The sequence below is a fragment of the Micromys minutus genome, assembly GCF_963924665.1.
Source record: "Micromys minutus genome assembly, chromosome: 25".
NCBI classification, from domain to species: domain Eukaryota; kingdom Metazoa; phylum Chordata; class Mammalia; order Rodentia; family Muridae; genus Micromys; species Micromys minutus.
Window position 1 is genome coordinate 21,973,966 of NC_137960.1, and position 25,336 is coordinate 21,999,301.

Below are 25,336 nucleotides of genomic sequence, written 5' to 3' on the forward strand. Positions count from 1 at the left end.
TCCCCCCCACTTTCTTTTAACCTGAGCTTATCAAGTCAGACATGTATTTTTACTGAGAGAGCAGTTGCTGTTAATGTGCCCATAAGACAGTGGCTAAAGACAAAGTGTCACTGTCCAGTTAAGGGATAGGACACTAACAAAGGGTGGGTGTGTGGAGTTCAGTGGGTGTAGACTTATGCAAAAACTTGGCACGCTAAATTATCTTTGTCCTGACCTTCCCCATTCCTCTATTTTCTTTGCAGGGGTGAATTTTATATATGCTAGGCAACTATGGTTTAACGAAGCTTGCATTGAGATTTGAATTTAAATCTCAGCAGAGTCGAACACTTGGGCTGGTTGGATCAAAGCCAGCAATCTTTTGTTTTCGTGTTACCTTGCCTAGATAAGAATGCTTCCCATGTGGCAGAGGGACTTTTTCCAAGACAGACTTTTTCATGTGAATTACTCTCAGCAGATAACATTATTCCCAAATGATGCAATGGGGGTGCAGGAAAGATTCCCATACTTTTTGCTACATACCCTCAAAAGCCAAACCCAAAATTAGTTGGATGCCAGCCTGTTCTACATAGTCCCAAGACAGTCATGCTCAACAGTATGGGGATGCAGCTCAACAGAAAAGGCATTGTTTAGCATGTTCAAAGCCCTAAATCTAATCCCCACTACCACGAAAAGAAAACAGTGTAGGGTTGGGGAGACGGCTCACAGCTCGGTGGTTAAAAGCTTTTGCTGTTCTTTCAGAGACCTGGAGTTCAGTTCCCAGTGCCTGTGTCACACAGCTTGGTTCATGACAGTTTGTAACCTTAGCTCCAGGGGATTTAATGCCTCTGACCTCCAAGAGCACCTTCACTCACATGGACACACACACACACATCTGTACACAGTTAAAAATAAAACTAGACCTTAAGGTGTACAGGTGCTGATGGTTTGTGACATTAATTCCTTGCATTTGGGAGGAAAGCAGATGTCAAGAGTTCAGGACCAGCACAGTCTACAAAGTGAGTTCCAGAATAGACAGGGCTGCACAGAGAAACCCCGTCTCCCAACAACAAACAGACAAACATAATAAATGAATAAATAAATAAGAGTTTTGAGGCAGAGAGCTATATGAGTCCCTGGGGAGGAGAGAGAAAGAGAGATGGGGAGGAGGGAGGGAGGGAGAGAGAGAGAGGAGAAAAAGAAAAGTAAAAACACAAACATGGCTGCCCTGTGCAGATGGAACACTGCCACTCTAGCTAGCTCCCACCTCTCTCTTGTTCACGTGTATCCTAATCGCCTGACATGGTATCTTAGTCTGTTTCTTGCCTGTGGAAATACTTAAAACAGTTCGAGGTGGGGTGGTGGTGGTTAATGATAACAATTCTCTGAGTGTCAGATGCCCTGGAACAAGAGTTGCAGATGGGGAGCTGGAGAGATGGCTCAGTGGTTAAGAGCACTGGCTGGCTGCTCTTCCATAGGACCTGAGTCCAGTTCCTGAGTTCACTGTCACTGTCTTCAGACACCAGGAGAGGGCATCGGATCCCATTACAGATGGTTGTGAGCCATCAAATCAGAGTTTTAACAGTCAAGGGCTACCAACCCACAGTACTCCCAGACTCCTGGGTAACAGGTATCAAAGAACCTACCTCATTTGCCAGACACAGATTAGTGAACAGGGGTAAACATCCAATTACACTAGAAAATGTAATATCCTTCTGAAGTTTACTCTCAGCGTCCCCACATATTCTTGCAGCTGAGCTGCCATATGTAGCTGTCTGCCTCCCTGGGACTCAAGAGCACCAGTTGCTGAGAGCTCTCTACATGCACCTTAGTCAGGGACCTACTTCCAAAGGACAGCAAATTCTCAAACAATGCTTCTTATAAAGTTTTCTTTTGCTTGAGGTGGGAGATGGCATTTGTAAGCAGCTTAATTTTGTGTTAAAGTAACTGAAAAATGTACTGGAAGTAATTTTACATGCATGTTACTTTAATAGGATGGAAAGAGTGGAAAATGAAATTGGGGGTTTCTCAACACCCACATGGTGGCTCACAACCATCTGCAACTTTTTTTTTTTTTAAGATTGTTTTATTTGGGCTGGAGAGATGGCTCAGTGGTTAAGGGCACTGACAGTGCTCTTATTAAGTTAAGCTACAGTGTACTTATTTATAATAAATAATAAAATTTAAAAAAAGATTGATTGATTGATTTATGTTTAAGTACACTGCCATAGTCTTCAGACACACCAGAAGAGGGCACCACATCCCATTACACATAGTTGTGAGCCACCATGTGGTTGCTAGGATTTGAACTCAGGACCTCTGGAAGAGCAGTCTGCTCTTAACCACTGAGCCATCTCTCCAGCCCCCCATCTGCAACTCTTGTTCCAGGGTGTCTCACACTCTCACACAGACATGCATGCAGTCAGAACACCAATGTGCATTTTTAAAAAAATTTTTTTTAAATTCTGATTTGAATCTAACCCAGGTCACCCTTGTGCCCTCAAATTGGTGTAAGGTGAGATGCTTGTCTTGGCCTGCAGTGAGGAAACACCGTTCACATTGAACGTGACACTAATGTGTCTCCCTATTGCAGGCACAGGATTGAATGGGCAGTCAGAGCAGAAGCTAACCTGCTGGCTGGAAGACACTTGGTGGCCACCAGGTCTCTCTTCTTGCAGTGCCCAATGTATTGACCAGAAGCTCTTGCTTGCCTAATACTTTGCACATTTGACTTTGCTCTGCAAAGAAACAATGGTAGGGCTTTATTGTAGAGAGACAGAAGAAATATGAGACCTTGCAGTTTAGTACATTCGTTCAATGCAGCACAGCCATTGGGAGTGGTGAGATAGTGTGCCTCTTTGCCAATAAAATTGTATTTATAAAACCAAAACTCTGAACTTAATACAGTTTCTCATGTCAAGAGGCCCTGTTATTTCTTATCTTTCAAAACTGTTTAAAAGGGGGGAGGGGGAATACTGAAGGGCTCAGAAGTTTAGAGTGATTGCTGCTCACCCAGAGAAACTGGGTTCGGTTCCCAGTTTTCGTGTTGGATGATTCACAGCTGCCTGTAACTCCCAGTTCCAGAAGTCAAGCTCTCCTCTTCTGAACTCCATGAACGCCGGGCATACGTGTATACGTGCACATACAGATGTGGAGGCAAACACACAGGTCATTCTTAGCTTTCAGGCCAGCCAGAGTCTCACAGTGTAACCTCTCCAGTTTAACCACTAGGAGGCTGTGGAGCTCTGGGCAGTGGCTCCTGGTTCCAGTTGTTGAGGTGAAGCCTCAGTAACCCAGGCATGTGCGTGCCCATCCGCATGTGCAGGCAAACATTCGCACGCATGCATCCAAACTTCATGTGTCCTGCCTCTGTAGCACCCATCCTGGAGCAAATGGCATCCCCACTGCGCTGCCAGACAGAACTCTTCTGGCAAGTAAGGTGTTGAATGAAATAGCCCTGTTTAAACCCAGACCACGGTTTGGAACTAATTTAATCTAGTCATCCTGCTTCATACTTGTGTCCTTTACTTTTTTATCCAAGGAACCGTTTTATTTGGGCTGGAACTGTTGGAATTCTAGGGGATGAGGAGATGAACAGGTTCCTGTTCTGAAGTCTGAAGAAGCTGGAGTTGGTGTGCGCTTGTTAACCCAGCACTCAGGAGAGTGACGTGCCGTGTGTTTATGGCCAGCCTGGGCTTCAGCAAGACAAGAATTTAGTAAACGGGAAGGGAGAGTAAAAGTGTGTGTGCTCACCAATCAAGTAGCTTAAGGGTCCAGGCAGGAGCCTCTGAACTATCTTCCATCCGGTACCTCAGTGGGAATCAGGAAAGAAGACACTCCCTCCAAGGTAGGAGGTGGAAACAGTTCCTTTGAGATCTGGGCTCTTTCTGCGGGGGTTTGCGGGACAACATTGGGATGTGAGGCCCAGCATTCTACTCTGTGCTGTAGAAGACCTTTAAAAACTTTTAACTTTGAAAGTGGTCAGTACAAATGTCATGCTCACTCTGCCGAGTGTGCTGTACACAGGACCTATTGACACCCGAGTGGAGGGGCTGGCCTTTGAGGTTTGCCTTTGCCAAGCAATGGCGTCCCCAACCTAGAGCACTCTTGTGTGTGGTGACAAACAGACCATGAGAAGGCAAGCAAAACAGTACACTCCTACACAGAGTAATGGCTACATTTGGTTCATGCTGAGTGATCAAGATGGGAGGCAAGGTGCCTGATTAGGGGATGAATTGGGAGCTGCTAATTACAGATAACTATATCTTATATCTTCAGCACCTGTGTGTTATAAAGGGTTAACAATGTGCCTGGGAGCAGATGAGACCTTTCTGGACATGTCAGGGGTTTGTACAAGCTGGTAGAAGAGTAGAAAGGGGCCCGGAGGACTGGCACGGTGGTTAAGTACTTGCGGTTCTTGCAGGGGACCTGGGTTCCATTTCCGGCATCCACATGAGGCAGTTCACAACTGTTGGAACTCCAGGGTCAGGGGATCCAGTGTCTTCTCTGGGGCTCAGGCGCTGGAATGTACATGGTGCACATACATGCATGAATACAGGCACACGTAATACACATGAAACAGTAACCAGGGCTGGAGAGATGGCCCAGCGGTTAGAGCACTGACCACTCTTCCAGACGCCCTGAGTTCAACTCCCAGCAACTACATGGTGGCTCACAACCATCTGTAATGAGATTCAATGCCCTCTTCTGGTGTGTCTGAAGACAGGGACAGTGTATTTCAAATATATAAAAATGAATAAATCTTTTAAAAATTTTTAAAAAGTGGAGAGATTTTCTAGGCAGAAGAACCTGTGTAAACTGATGGGAGTATTTGTCCTTGGAACTGGGAGATGCTGAGTGGCCAGAACCCAGTGTCCTTGATGCCTTCCAGGAGGGGAAGGATGATGAGGTCACAGTGTGAAGAACACCAAGTGTCCTCCCTCAGAAAAGGCAGACGTGAGCATTCGAACCAAGTCCGTTCACAATAAGTATTGCCCAGCACATACAAATGCTGCACTTTGGTTGAGTTTTCGGGGTCAGACACAATCCAGCACGACCTTTATCTGTCATGCTTTAGAAACGGAGTCTTGTTTAAAGCAGGGATAGGGGGACCCTCTCTGTTATTCAAGACTCTTTGGGTAGGGGTTGGGGGTTACACAGTGCCTAGGAAATGAAATGCTTTTTTCTGGGTATCTGCTGCCATGTGGTACTGACGTCAGGGGCGATCCTCCCATCTCTAACAAACTTAAGTCTTCAGTGACCCTTGTTGAATCGCCTCAGCTGGGGAGCCGGTGCCGGGGGGGGGGGGGGGGGGGGGGCGGTCTACAAGACACAGGCAAGCGGCCTCTATGTAAGGCACGCATGCGCATGCGTCACTCGTCAATTCAATCCAAGCCTCTTCTCACCTTCTTCACAAGTCCTGAAACCCCTAGAAGGACAGATGTTATTTTGTTGGTTTTTGCTTGAGAAAAGAGACCGGGTCTCACAGGGCTGTGGCTGTGAGCACACCTTTAATCCCAGCACCCAGGAGGCAGAGGAAGGTGGTTCTCTGAGTTTGAGGCCAGCCTGGTCTACAGAGAGAGTTCCAAGACAGCCTGGGTTACTCATAGAAACCCTGTCTCAAAAAAAAAAAAAAAAAAAAACTAAACCAACCAAACAAACAAACAAAGTCACGAGGTACCGTGTGGTCCAGGCTGGCAGGCAAAAGAGGCTCCCTTCTCTAGAGCACTGCTGTTTGTGGAAGGACCCTGGAGCCTCGAGTCTTAGTTTCCCCATATTTTCCCCGTATTTCCCATCTTCCAGGTTCTTCGGCGTCATTTAACCAGTTTAATTATTTTGTTGTTTGTTTTGCTTTGCTTTAGTTGCTTTTTTGAGACAAGTTCTCATGTTTCTCAGGCTGCCTTCAAATTTACTATGTAACCGAGGATGGACCTTGACTTCTGACCCCCTTGACCTTCCTGCTTCTATTCAGGCCTCCAGGCGAGCTTGCCTATCCCAGTTTCTACGGTGCTGGAGATGGAACCCAGGGTTTGTGAGAGGAGGCAGGCACTCTACCATTTGAACTGGATCCCCACTTATCTCTTTTAGATTTGTTTTTGTTATTTTAATTATGTGTATGCAAGCTTGTCTGTGTGTAGGTTGCATGAGTCGGGGCGTATGGCGGAGGCTGGGAACACGCCATCGCTGTCTATAATCTCTGTCCTCACAGTCTGCCTAAACTTGTTGAGACTTTATCTGTGAGAGAGATGGTTGGATACTTCTACTCCTATCAGAGGATTAATTTTACAGATAAAATTACATCACAGATTAAAACAAAAATAACATGGTTCTAAGTACGGAGTGAACTGAAATAGGATTTGTCAGCATCCTGATTACAGGGGGTATGACAGGTGATGCTGGCGTGAGGAGAGGTCAAGCCCCGGAGATTCTTGAGCTGTGCTTTGTGGCCTTTAGTCTCAGCACTCAGAATCAGGGATAGAGAGAAGAAGCCAGATCTCTGTGGATTCCAAGCCAGACTGGTCTGTTTAGTGACTTGCAGGCCAACCAAGGCTACAAAGTGAGAACCCCTCCCCCCAAAAAAAGAAAATCAGTAACACTGGAGCAGGACTTGGGCCCAGCAGGCCAATACCTTGGTAAAGTCAGAGGAGAATTTGTTTTCTCTGTGTGAGAAAGGCAAGGCTGGAGAACTAGCATCTCCCCCTCTGTAGGATCTATCTATCTATCTATCTATCCATCCATCCATCCACCTCAGAATTCAGATGGGAAACACTATGTCAACTTCACATGTTTATTCGAACTGAAGATTAAGTCAACGGAAGCCTAACTCAGGAGTTGTTTGATCCCATGTTATACCCCACCATGTGACTGATAAACTTTCCCTCTCCCCCACCCCGCTTCCCCTCCTTCCGCTCCTCTTCTACAGATGCCTTTATTTTCACTCCCTCCCTAGCCTGTGAGATATGGCAGTGACCTTGGCAACAGGCTTGGTTTCTTTGCCCCAGTGAGAAGCCTTTTCCAATGTGTCTATGAATCTTTTCCCAATGTGAAAGAAAAGGTGGCAAGCAATCCCCGGTGCTGTGGCCTAGAGGATGTCAGGGGCAGCAGACAAGGTGGCTCGCTGCCTGACCCTTGCCTAAAACTTCTGTTTGTCTGAGTAAAGGGTGGGAATGCTTCTTAATCTAATCCACTGTAGTTTTGTCATTTGGGGGAAAAGGCAAGTTTAAAATACAGGAGGAGCAAGACAGCCTGAGTTTAAATCTCCAAAACCCATGTAAACTGAGATAGTAAGTACACAATATATAGTATGTATATAATCTGTAATAATCTGTAATCCCAGTGGTTCTATGGTGAGATACGTGGTGGAGACGGGAAACTCCCACACGATTCACTTGACTCACAGCCACTCCTTTTATGCACAACCTGAAGTCAAGTGTGGTATCTTTCGCATGTGAAACCATGTTAGTACTTTTAAAAAATGCAGTTTCAGAGCTTCTGGGATTTGGGGATTAGAGATATTCATCGGCAATAGTTAACAGAGAGTTGTGAAACTGGGCTATTGTTATCAATAGCATTTGTGATTGATTATGGACAGAGGAATGGATTATCTCATTATTGGCGTTATGACAGTGGTGGTGTAGTTAAAAATAAAAAATGGTCGCACAAGCAAGTGGATCACGAGTTTGAGGTTAGCCTGGGGGCCATAGAGAGCCTCTGTCTTTCTTTGTGCTCATCCCCCAATTATTATATTAATATTATGGATGATTGATAATGAGTAGGAAATCTGAAATGACCCTCGGGTCTTGCCAAAGCACCTTCCTCTTTATGGCACTGAGTTCATAGTAAATCCAATGGCTATCCTGTCCTTTTCCAAGGTTGTCTATTTTAATAGACCTTTATCCTCAGGGACCCAGGGACTCAATTCCAGCTCAGCCCGCTTGTTCTTATCTCTCTGAGATGCTGGCCACAGTCTGCAGGGGCAGATCTTAGCCTTTCCTTAGGGACTCTTGGGGCATGATCCAGTACAGAGTCGGAATCCCGGTCCTAATCAGGGTGGGGTCCTAAGCTTTCGCTACTGCCTCTCGTTCGCCAATCCTGCTTTCCTTAAAATTCTCAAAATAATGGGATACGCTAGGGGAGGGACCCTAGAACTTCAGAAAACCAAAGCTGAGAGGGTCCTCAGAGTCCTCTTCTGCGAGATGAGAGCGTGGCTAGGTCCAAGACCAGAGACGCCAGAGAACTGGCCTGATAGGTCAGGAGCGGAGCAGAGGCTCAAACCTGGGTCACCTCCCTCCAACGCGTGACCTGGGTCCTCCGGGCCCTGTGGACCCGCGAGGCCATCGGCTCTTCTGGTTGCTGGGGCAACCGGGAGTCACAGAGACGCCCTGGATAGTCCCGCCTCGGCCCCGCCCCCCGCAGCGGGCTCCCGGGGCACTAGAATTGGGCGCAGTGAGCGCCAGTCCTGCGGGCGAGCGGTATGGCACGGCCGGTGCAGCTGGCGCCGGGCTCGCTGGCGCTGGTGCTGAGCCCGCGGGAAGCCGGACAGGCGGCGGGGGAGCCGGGAGGCCGCGCGCTCTTCCGCGCCTTCCGCCGGGCCAACGCGCGCTGCTTCTGGGACGCACGGCTGGCGCGCGCCGCCTCGCGGCTCGCCTTTCTCGGCTGGCTGCGGCGCGGGGTGCTGCTGGTGCGGGCGCCCCAGCCCTGCGTGCAGGTGCTGCGGGATGCGTGGCGTCGCCGAGCCCTGAGGCCGCCCCGAGGCTTCCGCATCACCGCGGTGGGTGAGTGCCGGGTGGAGGCCGCCAGCGGCCCGGGTCACAGCGGCAGGTCCCGGGAGCGCCGGTTCTTAGTGTTAGGGGAGGGGTACTTTAGGAAAAGTGAGGATCGGGTCCGAAAAGGCATCTGATTGCTCGCTCCTTCCTTCTTCCTTCCTTCCTTCCTTCCTTCCTTCCTTCCTTCCTTCCTTCCTTTCTTCCTTCCTTCCTTCCTTCCTTTCTTCCCTCCTTTCCTTCCCTTTCCTCTCCTTTTTCCTTTCTTTCTTCTTAGCTTCCTTTCCTTTTTTCTTTTCTTTCCTTCCCTTTCCTCTCCTTTTTCCTTTCTTTCTTCTTAGCTTCCTCTCCTTTTTTCCTTCTTTCCTTCCCCTTCCTTTCCTTTTTTCTTCCTTCATTTCTTTCTCCTTTCTCCCCTCTCTTCTCCCCCTTCCCTTTCCTGTACCTGGTGTTCACATCATGCTAGTCTTGGATGGTGGCGTGGTCGCTCAACTTTGAGAAGTTTGGGGAATCATCCTTTACTGCTGTGGACACATACAACATCCTTCACCACACAGAGAATGTCCCACCTCCCCAGTCTCTTCGGACCAACCCATTTGTTTTTCTGTCGAGAGACGAAACTGCTGCACAGCCTGCTCTGCCCTCCTCTGTCTGTGGGGGCTGTAGGGCCATTTGATGGTATGGTGGTGACAAGTAGCCAGTTGTCTCAAGCCCTGAGTTGTGACTCCTACCAAAAAACCTCTCCATCTTAGTCACTGGTCCTCCTCCTCCCATCCCCAGAGAAGCAACAGCAAATAAACATTTGTGTGGTCTTGTGTAGGGATGGTGACCTCCTCTGGCCTGAACCTGGGAAGGCCTCTAACCTTCATGCCATCCGTCCCTTCTTCCCCAGCCCCCGCATTTTTTTGCTTGAAAAGAGAGAAGGTTGGCAAAGTACGTAGACAGGTTTCATCTCCATTCCCACGGTGAAATGGCAAAAGAATGGTTTTCTGGTTCTGGAACTGTGAGCCAAGTACAGAAAGCTGGAATCTCCTGCAGGCAGGTTGGGTTTTTTTTTTTTTTTAAAGGCTTTCAACTGTGTCCTGGGCTTCTCTGGTTTGGATTAGTGGTTACAGTCTTCTGTCCCCTGCCTGCTTCCAAAGGGTGAGTGGACTGTGTACTGCTAGAGGGAATTGGATGCAGTGTGGGGGACGGATGAGGGGGGTGTCTAGACCCCGGGGGTGAAAGTAGAGCTTTTCTTCAACTTCTGAGGCAGGCTCAGGGAGCTGTGGTATATGCTGGTTGTAGGCATAGAAAAGGTTAGCTGGCTATTAGTCCTTTTAATTATGCTACGCCTGAGCAGCACCCACTACAAAAAGACTCGCCAACAGCTTTCTGTTTATTTATATTTCTGTGTGCATGCTTTGGTACATATTTGGAGGTTAACGGACAGCTTTGGGGGATTAGTTCTCTTCTACCACATAGAGCTCAGGGATTGAACTGGGGTTTTATTAACAAGAGAACAGTGTAACAAATTTATTTAAACATTTGAAACACAATTTAAAGGTTTTTTAAAAATGTGTTTATTTGGTGGGGGAGGGGTGCCCATGTCCTATGACGTGTGCATGAGAGTCCAGGGGACAGCTTAGAAGGGGTCAGGTTCTCCTTTCTCTGTGTGGGTCCTGGTTCTGGGGACTGAACTCAGGTTGCAAAGCTTGGTAGCAGGCATTTATATCCGCCGAGCTGTCTCATTGGCTTTGTTACTTGACGTGGGAACCTTTGGAGATGATCCAAAGACTCAGGGGAGACTGCCTGTTTTTATCCCTACCCTGGATAAAGGATGGATGGCCAAGAAGAGATTGAAGAAGACAGCCCTATCGGATCACATCCTTTTTGTCTCTGTGTGGCATCTTCCTTCATTGCTTAGGCAGGATTCCTCTGGATGGGGATGTTTCTTTAGTGATTTTTAAGATTATTTTATGTGTGTGTGAGCCTGAGTATACACATATGTATCTTGTGCACCACAGAGGCCAGAAGAGGGGTCAGATGCCCCCAGACTAGAGTTACAACTAGTAGTGAGCTACCATGTTGGTCTGAGGACTAAAACCTCGAGAGTAGCTGGTACCCTTAATCATTGAGACATACATTTGTTTGTTTGTTTGTTTGTTTGAGGTAGGGTCTAATTCAGCACAAGATGGCCTCAGATTGGTGGTGTAGCCAAGGTTGACTGGAACAGGTCTTCCTCTTATGCCTCGTTTTTGCGGGTTGAACCCAGGGCTTCCTGCATGCCCATCAGCTACCCTGCCAACTCAGCCACAGCGTCAGCCTGGGGAAGAGCTGTCTGAGCTAGGGACAGATGCCCGTGGGGTGGTTAGGGATGCTTCTGTTTTGATTAGGATCAGTAATTACTATCTAGCTTGATGATGTCAGAGTCCGGGACAAAGAGTTCTGCAGTCATCAGCCCTCGGGCTGCTTTAGAGTCTCAGAAGGCGATGCCAGTGGGTGCCTGTGGGTGCCACTGGCCCCAACAGGCTTCCAGAAGCCAAAACGGGGGTTCCTGAGGATCCAAAGGAAGAGCTGCTGGGGACAGGCACAGGTCTTGGCTCTCCTCTTAAGAGTAAAAATAGTAAAAAGGAACGAAGAGGCCTATTTGGTCTCTGCTGTTGATCTGGGTCTTTTGGCAGGCTCCAACATTTTTGTGTAAAAGGCATGTGCGCAACAAGAAGAGTGGAAGGCCATCTTCTTCAACCCGGCTGTACTCCCAGGGCCCTTTTTAGGCTATTGGAGCTTGCAGGGTCTCTCAAGTCTTTAGGGAAAAAACTGGTAGAACGGGAGTTATCCTCGGCTACCTAGTAAGAGTTCATAGCCAGCTTGGGCTGTATAGGACTTTGCCTCAAAACCCAAGTGCCACTGAGATTGTTCAGCATTTGCTGGGCAAACCTGGGGACTTGACTTTGATCCCTGAAACCTATGTAAAGGTGGAGGAGGAGAACAGGTTCAGGAGTGCGCCTCTGACCTCCGAACACAGTGATAATTAAATGGGCAAACAAGACAAGAAGACTGTGAGCCTGTAGTAAGGGACTTGGGTCCCGGGGCACAGCTGTCCTGGGGGAGCGTAGAGGCCGTGTTAACTCCGAGGCTTGTGCTGTTTCTTACCCTCTTTGCTTGGAGATCATTTTTCTCACTAGAGGGAAGCTAAGGTGGGAATCGCAGAGTATTCTCCTGAGAATGGGGCTCAGAAACTTCAGCCAGAGGACAGCAGGTGGCTGCCCCTTCAGTGCCAGAGGCCTCAAGTGCTCTGTTGGGCACGGGGTTGTTTGTTTTTCCTGGCAAATAGCATTAATTCATGAAAAGGGGAATCCTAAAAGCTGTCTGGTAGACAGCTGGTTTGCTTTCCCAGCTAAGCTACCACGTGTGTATGAGGTGGGGGGGGGGGGGTTGCAGGGGCATGGCCCTTTGTTTGGGCAGCTCCAAACAAATGGTGACAGGTAGGAAAGGCTGCAAACAGTGGGGTGGCCCTAGTCCAAATCTGCTCTCACCCTAAGCAGGGCTTGGAAGCTTTGCACTCTTTCCTCTCTCCTTTCTGTGGCCTCTCACAGAACCCAGAGCTTACCAACAATTAGACTGACTTTACCAGTGAACCCCAGGGTCCTGTCTCCACACGCAGCATGAAGTTCCAGGAATTCTCCCTCACATGTGTGCTTGACAGAACCATCTCAGCCCCCGGCATCTTCTCACACTGAGTGAAGATGTCCTGAATGGCTATTTTTTTTCTATTAATTTATGTGTATGGGTGCATTTGTGGCACCTGTGGACATCAGATGACAGCAACAGGTCCCCTGAAACTGAGTTAGGATGATTGTAAGCTATGCTGAGAATCTAACTCTAACCCTCTTCAAGAGCAGCAAGTGCTCTAAACCACCGAGCCATCTCTCCAGCCCTGTATATAAAATGTATGTATGTATGTGTGTATGCATGTATGTGTGTAATTTTTGAGATAGGATCTCTTTAAGTAGTCCTGGCTACCCAGCGGGCCTACATAAATCCTGCTTCTAACTTCTGGGACCAAAGGCATGTGTCAGCACCCCACCCCCACGGCTATTTTTTAAAATACAGCCTTCATGAAGCTGAGGACTTGGCTCAGTGAGTAAAGTGTTTGTTGCACAAGCATAAGGACCTAAGTTCGGATCCCTGTCATCTGCATAAAAAGCCAGGTGTGCTGGGGTGGACCTGTGATCTCAGCACTGAGAGCGGGTGGAGGTTGTTGGTCAGCCAGCAGTGAGAGACCCTGTGTCAATAAATAAATACATAAATAAGTAAATAAACAACCTGGGTCAGGTGGGGTGGTGCACACCTTTAATCCCAGCATTCGGGAGGCAGAGGCAGGTGGATCTCTGAGTTCGAGGCCAGTCTAGTCTATAGAGCGAGTTCCAGAACAGCCAGGGCTACTCAGAGAAACCTTGTCTCAAAAACAACAAAAAACAATAAATAAACAAACAAATGATTGAATGAAGAGTAGTTGAGGAAGTCACCCTGGCCTTGACACTCACACACATACCTGCATGTCTGTGTACATTACACACTTGGAAATAAATTCCCCAGCTGTAAAGGATTGTGGGTATGGGAGGTGTGTGCATGCTCTGGTGAGCATGTGGAGGTCAGAGGATAACTGGCAGGAGTCTGTTCTGTCTCCCCACCCTGTAGGTCCTAAGGATCGAAGTCAGGTCTTCAGGCAAAGCTGCAAACACATTTACCCACTGAGCCATCCCAGTGGCCGGTTCAGTTGCCTAGGCAGGTCTCGAATTTGTAATCCTTCTGCCTCAGCAGCCTGATTAGCTGGGATTACAGGAGCAGAGGACTTCTGGGTTCTGGGGTTTTAACTCACATGCTTCAGAAGAAGAAGAAGGCCAAGACAGCCTGTTCCCACAGGTGAAGGAAGGCTAGCATGAGTTCCATGTCCCATGTTCCAGGAGCTTCGAACACACTTTCAGTTGAGCTGGGGGTTGTAGCTTCATGACACTTGCCTGAAGTGTTTGAGAGCCTGGGTTAGATACTCAAGGAACTTTTTTTAAAAAAGATTTATTTTTATATATGCTGCCTTCAGACACACCAGAAGAGGGCATCAGATCTCATTACAGATGGTTGTGAGCCACCATGTGGTTGCTGGGAATTGAACTCAGGACCTCTGGAAGGGCAGTCAGTGCTCTAACCACTGAACCATCTCTCCAGCCCTCAAAGGACCTTCAAATCAATGAAGCTGAGCTGGGTGTCAGGGTACCTGTTTATACTCTCACTGGGGAGACTGAGGCAGGATTGCTGAGCATAACTATCACCCTGAGCTGTATAGTGAATTGCAAGATACTGTTAAAAAAAATAAACAACAAAGCAAACTAATTTTAGCACTCAAGAGGCAGAGGCAAAAGGATCAGGAGTTCAAGACCACACTCAGCCACATAAGGAGAGACGGAAGCTAGTCTGGGCTATGTAAGTCTTTGTCTTAAAAAAACAAAGAAGGAAGGAAGGGAGGAGATTAGTTTGTCTTTTCTCTTTTTATTTGAATTGATTAAACATTTTCCTTTTTGGGTTTGGGAACTGAACTTTCTGGGCAAACGCTAAGTCACAAAGTCACGTTCTTCCCCCTTTAAAATGTCGTGGTGCAGGGCTGCACTTTCAAAACACAAAACTGCACCAACACAATGTTCCTGGGGGCCAGCGGTGTAGCTTGGGAGGTGAAGTACTGGTGTAACATGCTGGAAGCTCTGGGTTTGACCCTCCTGACTGGACCCCTGCCTGTGCTGGTACAGGCTCCTAACCCCAGCACTCGGGAAGTCAGGAGTGTCTCTGATGCAGCTAGAGCTGCAAAGTGAGGTCATGTCAGGTACTGTTGAAGTTGTGTAAGTCACACTTAGTGAGCAGATAAATGATAAATAAACATGTTCTCCATTGGTGAGAAATGCCTAGCTGTGGCAGAGGGACTGATGTCTGACCACTACTGTGGTAGCTTACCCTCTTTCCATGGACGTCATTTCCAGCTTGGTTATTTTTCTGGCCTGGTAAATACTAGGGTCTCTTGCCTCAGCCTCAGCCCTCCTCAGGGGTCAGTACCTTTCCCTCCCTGGGAGGTTGTCAGAGTCACACTGGCCTTTTGGGCCTTTTTCCTCCTGGGGCATTAATGACAAAACCAGCTGTTCTCAGCTCCCTCCTCCCCAGCCCTGTCTTAGGCCCCTGTTTTTCTAAGTTCATTTACTGGGTGTTTGTTTGCCTGGGTGTATTGCTTTGTGCTTTATTCTACTCAGGGGCGCCTGCAGGGTTCCCAGTGTGGTGTCACCTGCACGTTCTTGGACTACAGGAGCTGGATATAGTATCTGCTAGCTAATGGTGTTCAACAAAATCCCATGCTAGAGGGGAACGGGAGACTGTTCTCCACCACATTTAATAGAACAGTCAGCATTCTCAGAGAGGGAAAAGGAAGCCGCTTGCCTGCCAAGCATTTGCAGTACTCAGCTCATTTGATGGTAGCCTTTAGAAACACAAAAGATTATTTTATGTGTCTGTGCACCACCTGTGTGCCTGCTGTATGCAGAGGCCAGAAGAAGGCGTTCCATCTTTTGGAACTTTAGTCACAGACCATTGTGAGCCCTCGGGAAGAGCAAGCAGCCAGTGCTCTTAACTGCGGAGCCATTCCTCAAGCCCTGCTAATTAATATTGTTTTTTTTGAAAATGTTTTCATTTGGGGGAGAAAACGTGCAAACAAGGAGCTTTTTTCCTGTGAATTTTGAGGCAGGGTCTCATATCAAGTAGGGCTGGCCCAACAGATATGTCCATCCCTGGTGTAGGATTCCTTTTCGTGGCTCAGAGCAGTCACTTAGCAGTTTGGTGGCGCTCTCCTTCAGTCCCATCACTGGGAGTCAGAAGCAGGCAGGTTTCTGAGGGTTCGAGGTCGACTCCGTTTATATAGCAAGTTCATGATGTGGCAGGCGAGCGAGAAGGTAGATGCGCGTGTTTGGTGTAACAAAAGTTGTATTTCAATGATGCTGAGGGTCATCACCCAATGTTCACACTCTTAAGTTCCTCACTAAGGTCCTAAGTTTACCCCCCCAAGGCCGCTGACCTGTGTGATGTGTCTTAGCTGAAGGTCAGGTCCAGTCTCTAACAGAAGTCTCTGATTCAAGCGTCAGGATTCCAAGGGAGACTCTCCAGCCAGCTGCAGGGCAGATCAAGATGGTATCTCTCCAGATGTGCAGGGCAGAGTATTGCTCTTGGTCTTTGCTTGTATGCTGTGCGGTATCATGGGTTCTAGGACTGTGTCTGGTTATCCCGAATGAGTGATGTCACTGGGTTCTGGTTCTCAGGCGCAGCTTTGAGTGGAGTGAGGTTCTTGGCTGAGCTGTTTTTTACATGTCTAAAGGGCATTTTCACTGTGCTCATTACATTCCATCCCATGGTCCTTGGGGCATACACAGTGCCATTGAGAAACACAGATAAGAATTATTAACTGGGGCTGGAGAGATGGCTCATCGGTTAAGAGCACTGACTGCTCTTCCAGAGGTCCTGAGTTCAATTCCCAGCAACCACAGGATGGCTCTGTAATGGGAACTCATTTCCTCTTTAGGTGTGTCTGAAGACAGCAATACATTAAAATAAATAATTCTTTAAATAAAAAAGAATTATTAAGTTTCACAGCGACTTGCAAATCCAGGCCATAATAGAAAAAGGAGAAGGCAAACAAGTGTTGGGATGCAGAAGTCACCTTACAAGCCACACGCACACTGATCTCAGACAGGGATAGTTTATTGAGCATACACCGAGGACTGATCGATTAGGACCACAGTTCAGAGTCAGGTTCAGATCTTACAGTGTTTTTAAGCCTGAGATCTACAAACATCTGTGCCAAGTTATTCTACCAATCAGGATTTAGGGCTAGGAGACTCCTTTAGGAACGTGTTTTTGTTGCACACTTATCCTGCTCCATTGATTGGGTACTCACTTGTGGAGAGGGACTTACCTTGTCTAACATTCGTGTCTTATTACCCAGGTTCATGTCCTTTCTGTCAAGTAGGAAGTCAGTTCCCAGGGGGGTCTTGGTAACTTAAACACCTACTTAAGATGGAAGTCTTATTTCTGAATAGGTGCAGGTGTCTGTCTCTCTTATGTTGGGGTCCATCCCAGGGGCAGCTTATAAAGGTAAACACCATAAAAGCTCATGCACAGGTGCAGGAAGTGCTGCTGGGTGGGTGGTTTGGGTCCAGGCATATGGTGGCTAACTATACAAAGCAGTTCTGACTCCTGCTGTGATTGGTGTCCAGGGGCACAGGATATAAAATACACAATCAACTCAGGCATGGGAAAGTGTCCTAGTAATAGCAGAAACAGCAAATAAGGAAGTTTCCTAATAATACTAGTAACAGCACAAAATGGCAGGCTAGCCAAGTAACAGTTACTTAGGCCCTAACACAATCAGTATTCAGAGCACGAATATACAAATAAATGCTGGAAAATACATCTCAGGCACTAAAATAGACAATTATTATTTTTTAAAATATACAATTATTAAGCAAAGTGGTTAAAACAGTATAGATCACAGATCACGTGATTGCCATGGCATATAGGTTATTTTCCCAAATTTTTATTTTTACCAGGTTTGGTATGCACCAAACTGAAAAACACATTCAGGGTTAAAAGGTAATGCAATCACTCTCAAACAAAAATATTAGTGTAGAGAGGGCATAGCTGTAGGCTTCAGAGCTAAGCCAATCATAGTAGAACATCATCCTAAGTTGGTTAGGTATTTCTTATTTTATTAATCAAAAGAGCAACCAAGGGTCCAGTAACCTTCACTATTAGCTTCCAGTGTTGTTTCTCAGTTTTTCATATGATAATGTTGAAAAATTGTGAAAAACCAAATGATGAATATAATTAATATACCTGAGTCAAAATGTGTCTCTGTTGGAAGGTTAGGGTGGAGATCTCGGGCGTGTTTACCCATCCTGAGAAATGGACTGTCACTCTGGTCGCATTGTATATAGCCACACAGCCAGGGTCTGCAGAACAAAAAGTGGAGGCCAAGATATCCATGGTGATGTCATAGATGTCAACTGTGGGTTGAAATTCTTCATGGAGCACTCAGTAAAGACTTCATTGCTAGGGTTTGTGGGTTTGGTTTGCAAAGATTGAAGGGGTCAGTTCTGCTATTTGGAGCTCACGGGACTGAGGGTGGGTGCCACAAGGGTGTTGGCCCCAAGTGAGATGGTGTGTTCCTTTGGGTAGTAGACATCCTCTGTATTAATTCAACTAGTCAACAGGAAAGAATCAGGGAGTATAACAAATCCACAAATTCAGGTTTCATAGGCAAAAGATTGTGAGAAGCTGGTACTGCATTGTCTGTATAGACTAAGAATAAATGTATTTTACAGGATTCGAGCACACCAAGATATTTGCCTTGGGTCCAGTAGAGTCTTGTAGACCACTATTTCCACTCCAAATGCTGTAGAAAAGAGCAGATGCAGGCTTGTCTCTATTCTTTGAAAAGCGAGTCTTGCTTGGATACATTCTTCTCTGTCTTTTCTTCTAAATAAGTTGTAGCAGATAACTTTGAGAGATATGATTAGTCTCTTCACATTTCCAACTCTTAGTGTCTGCCAGTGATTGCTTTAATCTAGTCCCAGACGAAGGCCTGTAATCAGTTTGTGGGTAGTCGCTAGTCCATCAGACAAGGTGTCTAATAGCCAGTGTGTTGTTTAGTAAGATTTCTGATGTTGGCTGTATCTTCACTGATGTCCGAAACAACAGAAGAGGCTACGCTGGCTCCAAGTAAGGAGCAGACCAACATAGCTTCCACAACCATCACCTGAAAAAGTTTTCTTGCAGCAAATCTGTTTCCTGAGATGTAAGAGAAGACTGATATTCTCCTAAATCCAAGCTCAGGCAGGGTTCTTGAGGTGGGAGCCGTGATTTGAGGTTGAAGGTGAGTGAGATTGTCAGGGTGATTGTAAGGCTTGCAGGTAGGCTAAGGTCAAGCACCGTCATGGGTGCTCCAACCGTTGTCGGGGAGATAGAGGGGTTGACAAATGTTTTGTAGTGGACCGTGAAGAATTCGCTGTTCCTTGTCCCATCCTCTTCTGTCAGTGATGCAGGCTGCCTTCTTTGATTCCATGGGATTTCCACGTTGTGGGGCAGACATATACCCCATCCAGTTGGAGTCCTTTGTGCAGAGTTCCCACTGATGATGGATTGAGTATGGGATCATGGGTCACAAAGTTTCCAGTGCCCCATTCCATGAGCTGTTTTAGTGGAAGAATCATGTCGTAGAAATAATGGGAAGTTGGGAGTATGCCTCTAAGTATACATGCAGCTTTCTATCAATGTAAGTTTCTGTGGTCTGCTTTGTTTTTGTGGTACCTCGGCACACTGGAGTCCTAGGCTCGAGGGCTGCCTCTGGTTGCAGATTGTCTCGTGTCCACTCCGGGGCTGATATAATCAGTTCGGTAGCTGCTGTTAAGTCCAGGCTGGAATGTCAACAGACAGGAAACCAATGCCCCATATTCTGAGAGGAAACAAGTGCATGATGTTCCTGGCATCTCTATCCAGAGGATAGATTTCATTTCGATCATTTCATTGCTGTGGAGGGTATGCATGGTATCACAGCTCCAAAATTTCATCCCTTTGGCAAGCGGATGTCGTTGTTGCTGCTGCTGCTGCTGTTTTGACAATGGGTTCCTAGAGGAGAGATGGCTCAGTGGTTAAGAGCACTGGCTGCTCTTCCAGAGGTCCTGAGTTCAAATCCCAGCAACCACATGGTGGCTCACAACCATCTGTAGTGTTATCTGTGTGCCCTCTTCTGACCTGCAGACATGCATGCAGTACAGAACACTGTATACATAACAAATGAATAATTAGTAGAGTCCACTGTTCCTATGGTTTCATAATTTTCCTTAAAGATATGTCAGGAAATGTAGTTGTCAAGTTGTAAATCTTCTGAGGGCGGTGTATGACAGAGGCTGGTAGGTCACGTAGGCAGTCCATTGTCCCTTGCACCATTCAGACTTGGTTTGTTGGTGGTGTGTTAAACCTTGCATAGTGGTGAAACTGGAGCCACCGATGGACATGGATGCAAGGCGATCGGAGTGGATTTGCTCTTACTCACCGGACGGTGTGAACTGGGTGGCTGTGTTGAGAAGACTGTGATGGCGGTTGAGGCCTTGTGCAACAAACATTGCAGTGGCCATGAAAATAGGTCGTGTTTGTATAACAGATGGCTACCGTGTTTTGGTATAATCTGAGTTCTGTGGAATGCCGCGCAGGCACAGTGTCCAGGTGTCTGCATTGGTTCTCCTCGGGTGGTGGGGCTTCTGTATCCTAAGATGTGAAGGGTTGTGGCAGTCAAGATCAATGGAAATCTGTAACGTTGTGTCCCCAGGGCTGCAGTGTCCAGCCAGTCATGGACAGGTAGAAGTCAATCATTTTCTGTTTTCCATATCGAGTGGTTATTTCATATGTCTATGTTACCATAGTAGGGTAGCTTAGGAAGTTCGGCTACACACAAAAGAATCATGTTTGGCCTTTTCAGTTATGGGTATAGTCCAAAGAGTGAATTTAGGCATTTGATTCCATATGGTGGTGGTATTTCTTTCTTGTATTCCAAGAGAGAAAACGCTTGCATGGTGTTCTCCTGTCAGTGTCTGGGTCAAATCATGGCTTTACATGGGTTGGTTGTGGTTGATGTCTCTCCACAGTCATTCTGGTCCTGACCCGGGTAATTGTATACATTGTCATGTGCAATTCCAGTTACCAAACATAATCTGATATGGCAGGTGGTTCATCTGCCACATGTATGGGGCAAAGAATGCTCAGAAGGACTTTGTTTGCTGCTCTTTCAGATATGGAGTCTTCCAGGGCTGGTATCTCACATCTTCATTGTAAGGTGGAAGGATAATTTAGGTGACATTTCTCCCCAGTGGAAGTTGATGATGGCAGATGCTGCTATATTTCTCCAAATCTGTGTTAAATGGCATTTCAGTGGCTTTCTTTCTTTTAAATTGGCGTTTTCAGCTTCCCTGGGTCATTGATGACTATAACTCTCAAAGTTGGTGCAAAATAGGCATCAGCCTTTCTTCATTCATCTCAATAGCTGTACCAAGCAGTATTCTCAATAGCGTCACAGAGAGCTTATAGGACATAGAATGTGTTCCTAGCACATGTGAGGCTTAGTATGAAGTGTTCATGGTCCCAGTATTCTGGCAGGAATCCATTCAAGGTGTTGTAGAGTAAGTCACTGATATCATACTTTACTCTTGGTTTGTTGTTGTAGCTGTTGGTGCGATGGTTGTCTCATTCATTGGTGCTGTTGCTGTGAATGATTGTTGATGAAGGTGATGATGCTCTGCTGCTGTGAATATGGTTGTTGATGAAGGTGATGATGCTCTGCTGCTGTGGATATGGTTGTTGATGAAGGTGATGATGCTCTGCTGCTGTGGATATGGTTGTTGATGAAGGTGATAATGCTCCTGCTGCTATAGATATGGTTGCTGAAGAAGGTGATGATGTCTCCGATTGTGACAAGCTCCATGGTGTTGGTGATGGAATTAACAATGGTGATGTCAAAGAGCCTGAGCTGGACTGGCTGGGTCATGTTAAACTTACAGAATTTAACAGGAGTCCCAGGGAAAATGCTCTGGGTATCTTGGCCCAGCAGAGGGATACCATGGTGGAGTTCATCTTGTGTTCTTTTTTATTGGATCGTTAAAATTTCTATGAGGCATAGGGTGTAATTTGTTATGATTCTGCCTTGTCATGTGCTGTTTTCCTCTCTGTCTGCCCAGTTATCACCAGTGCTGAGTAAATTAATCTTAGGACTATTATTACCATCCTTATAAAAGCATAATTCCAGGCTGGAGAGATGGCTCAGTGGTTAAGAGCACTGACTGTTCTTCCAAAGGTCCTGAGTTCAACTCCCAGCAACCACATGGTGGCTCAAAACCATCTGTAATGAGATCCAATGTTCTCTTCTTGGTGTGTCTGAAGACAGCTGCAGTGTACTTATATATAATAAATCTTTTTTTAAGAAAAGAAAGTATCTTCTACATCTCATGGCATTTGTGGAGAAAGCTGATTAATGTTCCTATAGCCTACTGTGAATCTCTGTTGACCATTTGGCTTCTTTCCTGTTCTACAAGACTATTGAAGGATTGTGTGGGTTCATTAATATCTTCCTTCAGTGACTTACAGTGTGAGTCACGGTTTCATCACAGACCTTGATAGGGCCTTGCTTAGGAAGCGAGCCCTTAATTTTGGGGAATTCTATAGGAGGAATTAGCATTTGGATAATGTTTAAGTTTTTTTAATGTAATGTCATTGGGGGAATAATTTGGGCCTGACATCTGTCCCCGGCATACGGTTAGGTGCAGGTGTAAAATTTTGGGAATATTTAGAGACAAATTACAGTCTAATAATTACGTACTTTCTATTCCTGCTGTAAGTGGCTTTCCTGCTACTCCTTTAATGATTACATAATTTGGGGGGGGTTGGTTGCGGTGGGTATGGGATGCAAGTTGTTGCCTCCCTGACTATCAGTCACCCCCCTCCTGATCTTTGTTGGGTTCTATATGGAGGGACTGGGATCCTTCCTTGACACTGGGTTGTCAATTCCATTCATTCTTTGGTCTGCCTAAAAATCTGTTTGGTTGTATATCTCTGATTTTCTGAATGGAGGGTTGGGTCTGGGGTGTGGTCTTGCCCACCTTTGCCTAAAAAAGGCCCATGATTCTGTACCTTGGTCTGAAGGGATGCTATCTTATCTGCCTATGCTTCTCTAGTCTGTCTGAAGAAGCTGATAGGGTCTCCAATAGTTTGGTAGTTAGCCAGTTGAGGACAGTGTCATTCTCAAATGTGGAGGGGGTGCCCTTAACTAGAGTTTTCCTCATGCTGGGAGCAGGGACCGTGCCTGTGCTATTGGGCTGTTATGGTAAATTAACTTACACCTGCCTTCCTAGCAATTCACTTTTTCCTCCCATGGTTTTCCATTGTTCTTCTGCCTCAAATTGAGTTAGATCAAGTGTGGGGACAGCCTGCCTCCACGCAGCTGTCCCCATCCAATACAGGGACAGTTTCCCTCTCATATATCTAAAATTTGTTCCAGACCTTCAAATATGTGGAAATTTTCTAGGATCCCTTTGACTTCTCGTTGCTTCTGAGGTTAACATTGCTCTATCGCCACCCCCAGCCCCGCCCCGCTTTCCTATAGGCAAACTACACAGGATGCATCCTTATCTTTGAGCAAACTCTTGTCTTATTTGCTGCAGCTCTGTCCTTGTAAATGATCTGGATTCTACTTGTGTGGTCTCATGATTGCGATTGGGTAAAGGGCTGTGAGTAACCTTATTCGCAGTTACCGGCATCTGACTGGGCCTTAATCAGCTGCCTCCAAGTCCTCTCTGAAGGGGTCATTCGTCCATCTTTGTTAGGTGGCCAGCTGGTTTCCCTTCTTTTGGAGCAAATGTCTTATTATCTCCCATGAGAACCCAGGGAACTTTTGTTGAACCAAGTGACATGTTCTGTCCCGTTTACCCTCGGGACAGTTCTTGCCTGCAAGTCATTAGAGGGCACCAGATCCAATCACAGACGGTTGTGAGCCACCATGTGGTCGCTGGGAATTAAACTCACGACCTCTGGAAGAGCAGTCAGTGCTCTAACCACTGAGCCATCTCTTCCGCACCATAAATTATGTCTTTAATGTAAAATATTTTGGCTTTTCTTTTTCTTTTCTTTCTTTCTTCGTTTTTTTTTTTTTAGGAATTTAGTGAAGTATAATTTACATGCACATTTGGGTTTACAGTTCTGAGTTTTCTTTTCAAATTTTAAAATTACATTTATTCTGTATGCACAAGAGCAGGAATGTGCCAAGCACCTGTGGAGGTCGGTGGGCACCTGGGGGGAGTTGGTTCTCTTCGTCCACCAGTTGATTCCTGGAGAGGGATCTCAGACTTGATGGCTGGCGCCTTAGCTACCTGCTGAGCCATCTCATTGCCCTGGTTTTGAGCTGAACTATTGTTTTAGTTTTGTTTTTGTTTTTAAATGTGTATGAGTGTTTCTGCCTTCCTGTATGTGTACAGCGTGTGGGCCTGATGCCTAAGGAGGACATAAGCAGTTGAACTACAATTACTAAGAGTTGTGAGCTATCCACTGTGGGAGCTGAGAACCTAACCTGGATCCTCAGCAAGAACAAGTGCTGGAACCACTGAACCATCTTGCCAGACCCCAGTTCTGAGTTTTGAATAAACAAGATGTGTAACTACCATTATAATTAAGGTGCAGAACCGGGTTTTCTAGTGACCCTTCACAACCAGTCGTCACCACCCCAGCCCTGCCCTTAAAGCTCCGTCTTTCCATAATGTCACTAGAGAGCCTGCCTTTGTGTGTGGCTTCCCTTGCTTGGGATGATGTTTCTGAACCTTGTCGCAGTGTTTACTGGTATTTATGTGGTGGTTCATCTTCAGTGTCACTTCTGGGCATGTGAGGATGTTCCCAGAGAGGTTTAGCTGAGGTGGAAAGATTCACCTTTCCTATGATTGGCACCATCCCCGGGCTGGGGTTCCAGGTTGCATAATAAGGAGCTGGGCTTGGCCAGCGCACCCCTGTAATCCTAGCTTGACAGAAGTAGAGGCGAGGCTCAAGAGTTCAAGACCATCCTTGACTGCACAGAATGTATAAGGGCAGCCTGGGCTATCCGTAAAGAAAAAGGAAAAGCAAAAGCAAGAAGCCAGGCGCGTAGCATAGTTGGTAGAGGGCTTGCCTAGTGCTCTCCAAGCCTTAGATTCCATCCTAGCACCAAACAAACCAGGTGCGGTGGCTGGCAAACGCCTGCAATCCTGAAGTGGTGGAGACTGGAGGATTAGACGTTTAAGGACAGGGCTGGAGAGATGGCTCAGTGGTTAAGAGCACTGACTGCTCTTCCAGAGGTCCTGAGTTCAATTCCCAGCAACCACATGGTGGCTCACAACCATCTGTAATGGGATCTTGATGCCCTTTTCTGATGTGTCTGAAGACAGCAGTGGTGTACAAACATGTAATAAATAAATCTTAAAAAAAAATTCAGGACATCCTCAGATACATGAGAGTTCAAGGGAGCCAGGTCTCCATGAGACCCCACCTTCCCCCAAGAAAAGATAACTGGAACTCAATGGACCATCAGGCCGAGGAAAGTGACACGCTGGATTCAGATGAGACCTAAAACTCGGGCAGGAGATTTGACCTAAAACTCGGGCAGGAGATTTTGCTTAGAATGAAGCAGGCCCAGGCCCACTGTAAGCAGACGCTCTATGTACACATCAGACTTTGTCCTGTGCTTTAAAACATTTTACACATGAATTTCTTCTGTCTATTGAAACAGTGTCTTGCCAGGCATCTCACCACACAACCTTAAAGCTCAGTACTCAGGAGACAGAGACAGACCGGTCTCTACATTTTACATGAGTCTGTGGCCAGCCTGGTCTATGTAACGAGTTAACGAGTTCTAGGACAGCCAGGGCTACATAGAGAGACTCAGTCTCTGGATGGTGGGAAGTGGGGTTGGAGGAGGTGTGTCTTGCTGTGTAGCTCAGTCTGGCCTCAGACTCCAGATTCTT

The 25,336-nt window shown here is 46.6% G+C and overlaps 1 protein-coding gene across 1 annotated transcript in view; it reads left to right on the forward strand.

Moving 5' to 3' along the window:
• Nucleotides 1–8,449: 8,449 nt before the first annotated feature.
• Nucleotides 8,450–25,336, forward strand: part of STOX1 (storkhead box 1) — a gene marked incomplete at both ends in the record, with an annotated part of 55,287 nt that continues 38,400 nt past the window's right edge. Inside the window, one exon of the mRNA XM_080938167.1 lies at nucleotides 8,450–8,750. Within this exon, the coding sequence (XP_080794293.1) occupies nucleotides 8,450–8,750 (301 nt within the window). The remainder of the gene's footprint in view (nucleotides 8,751–25,336) is intronic.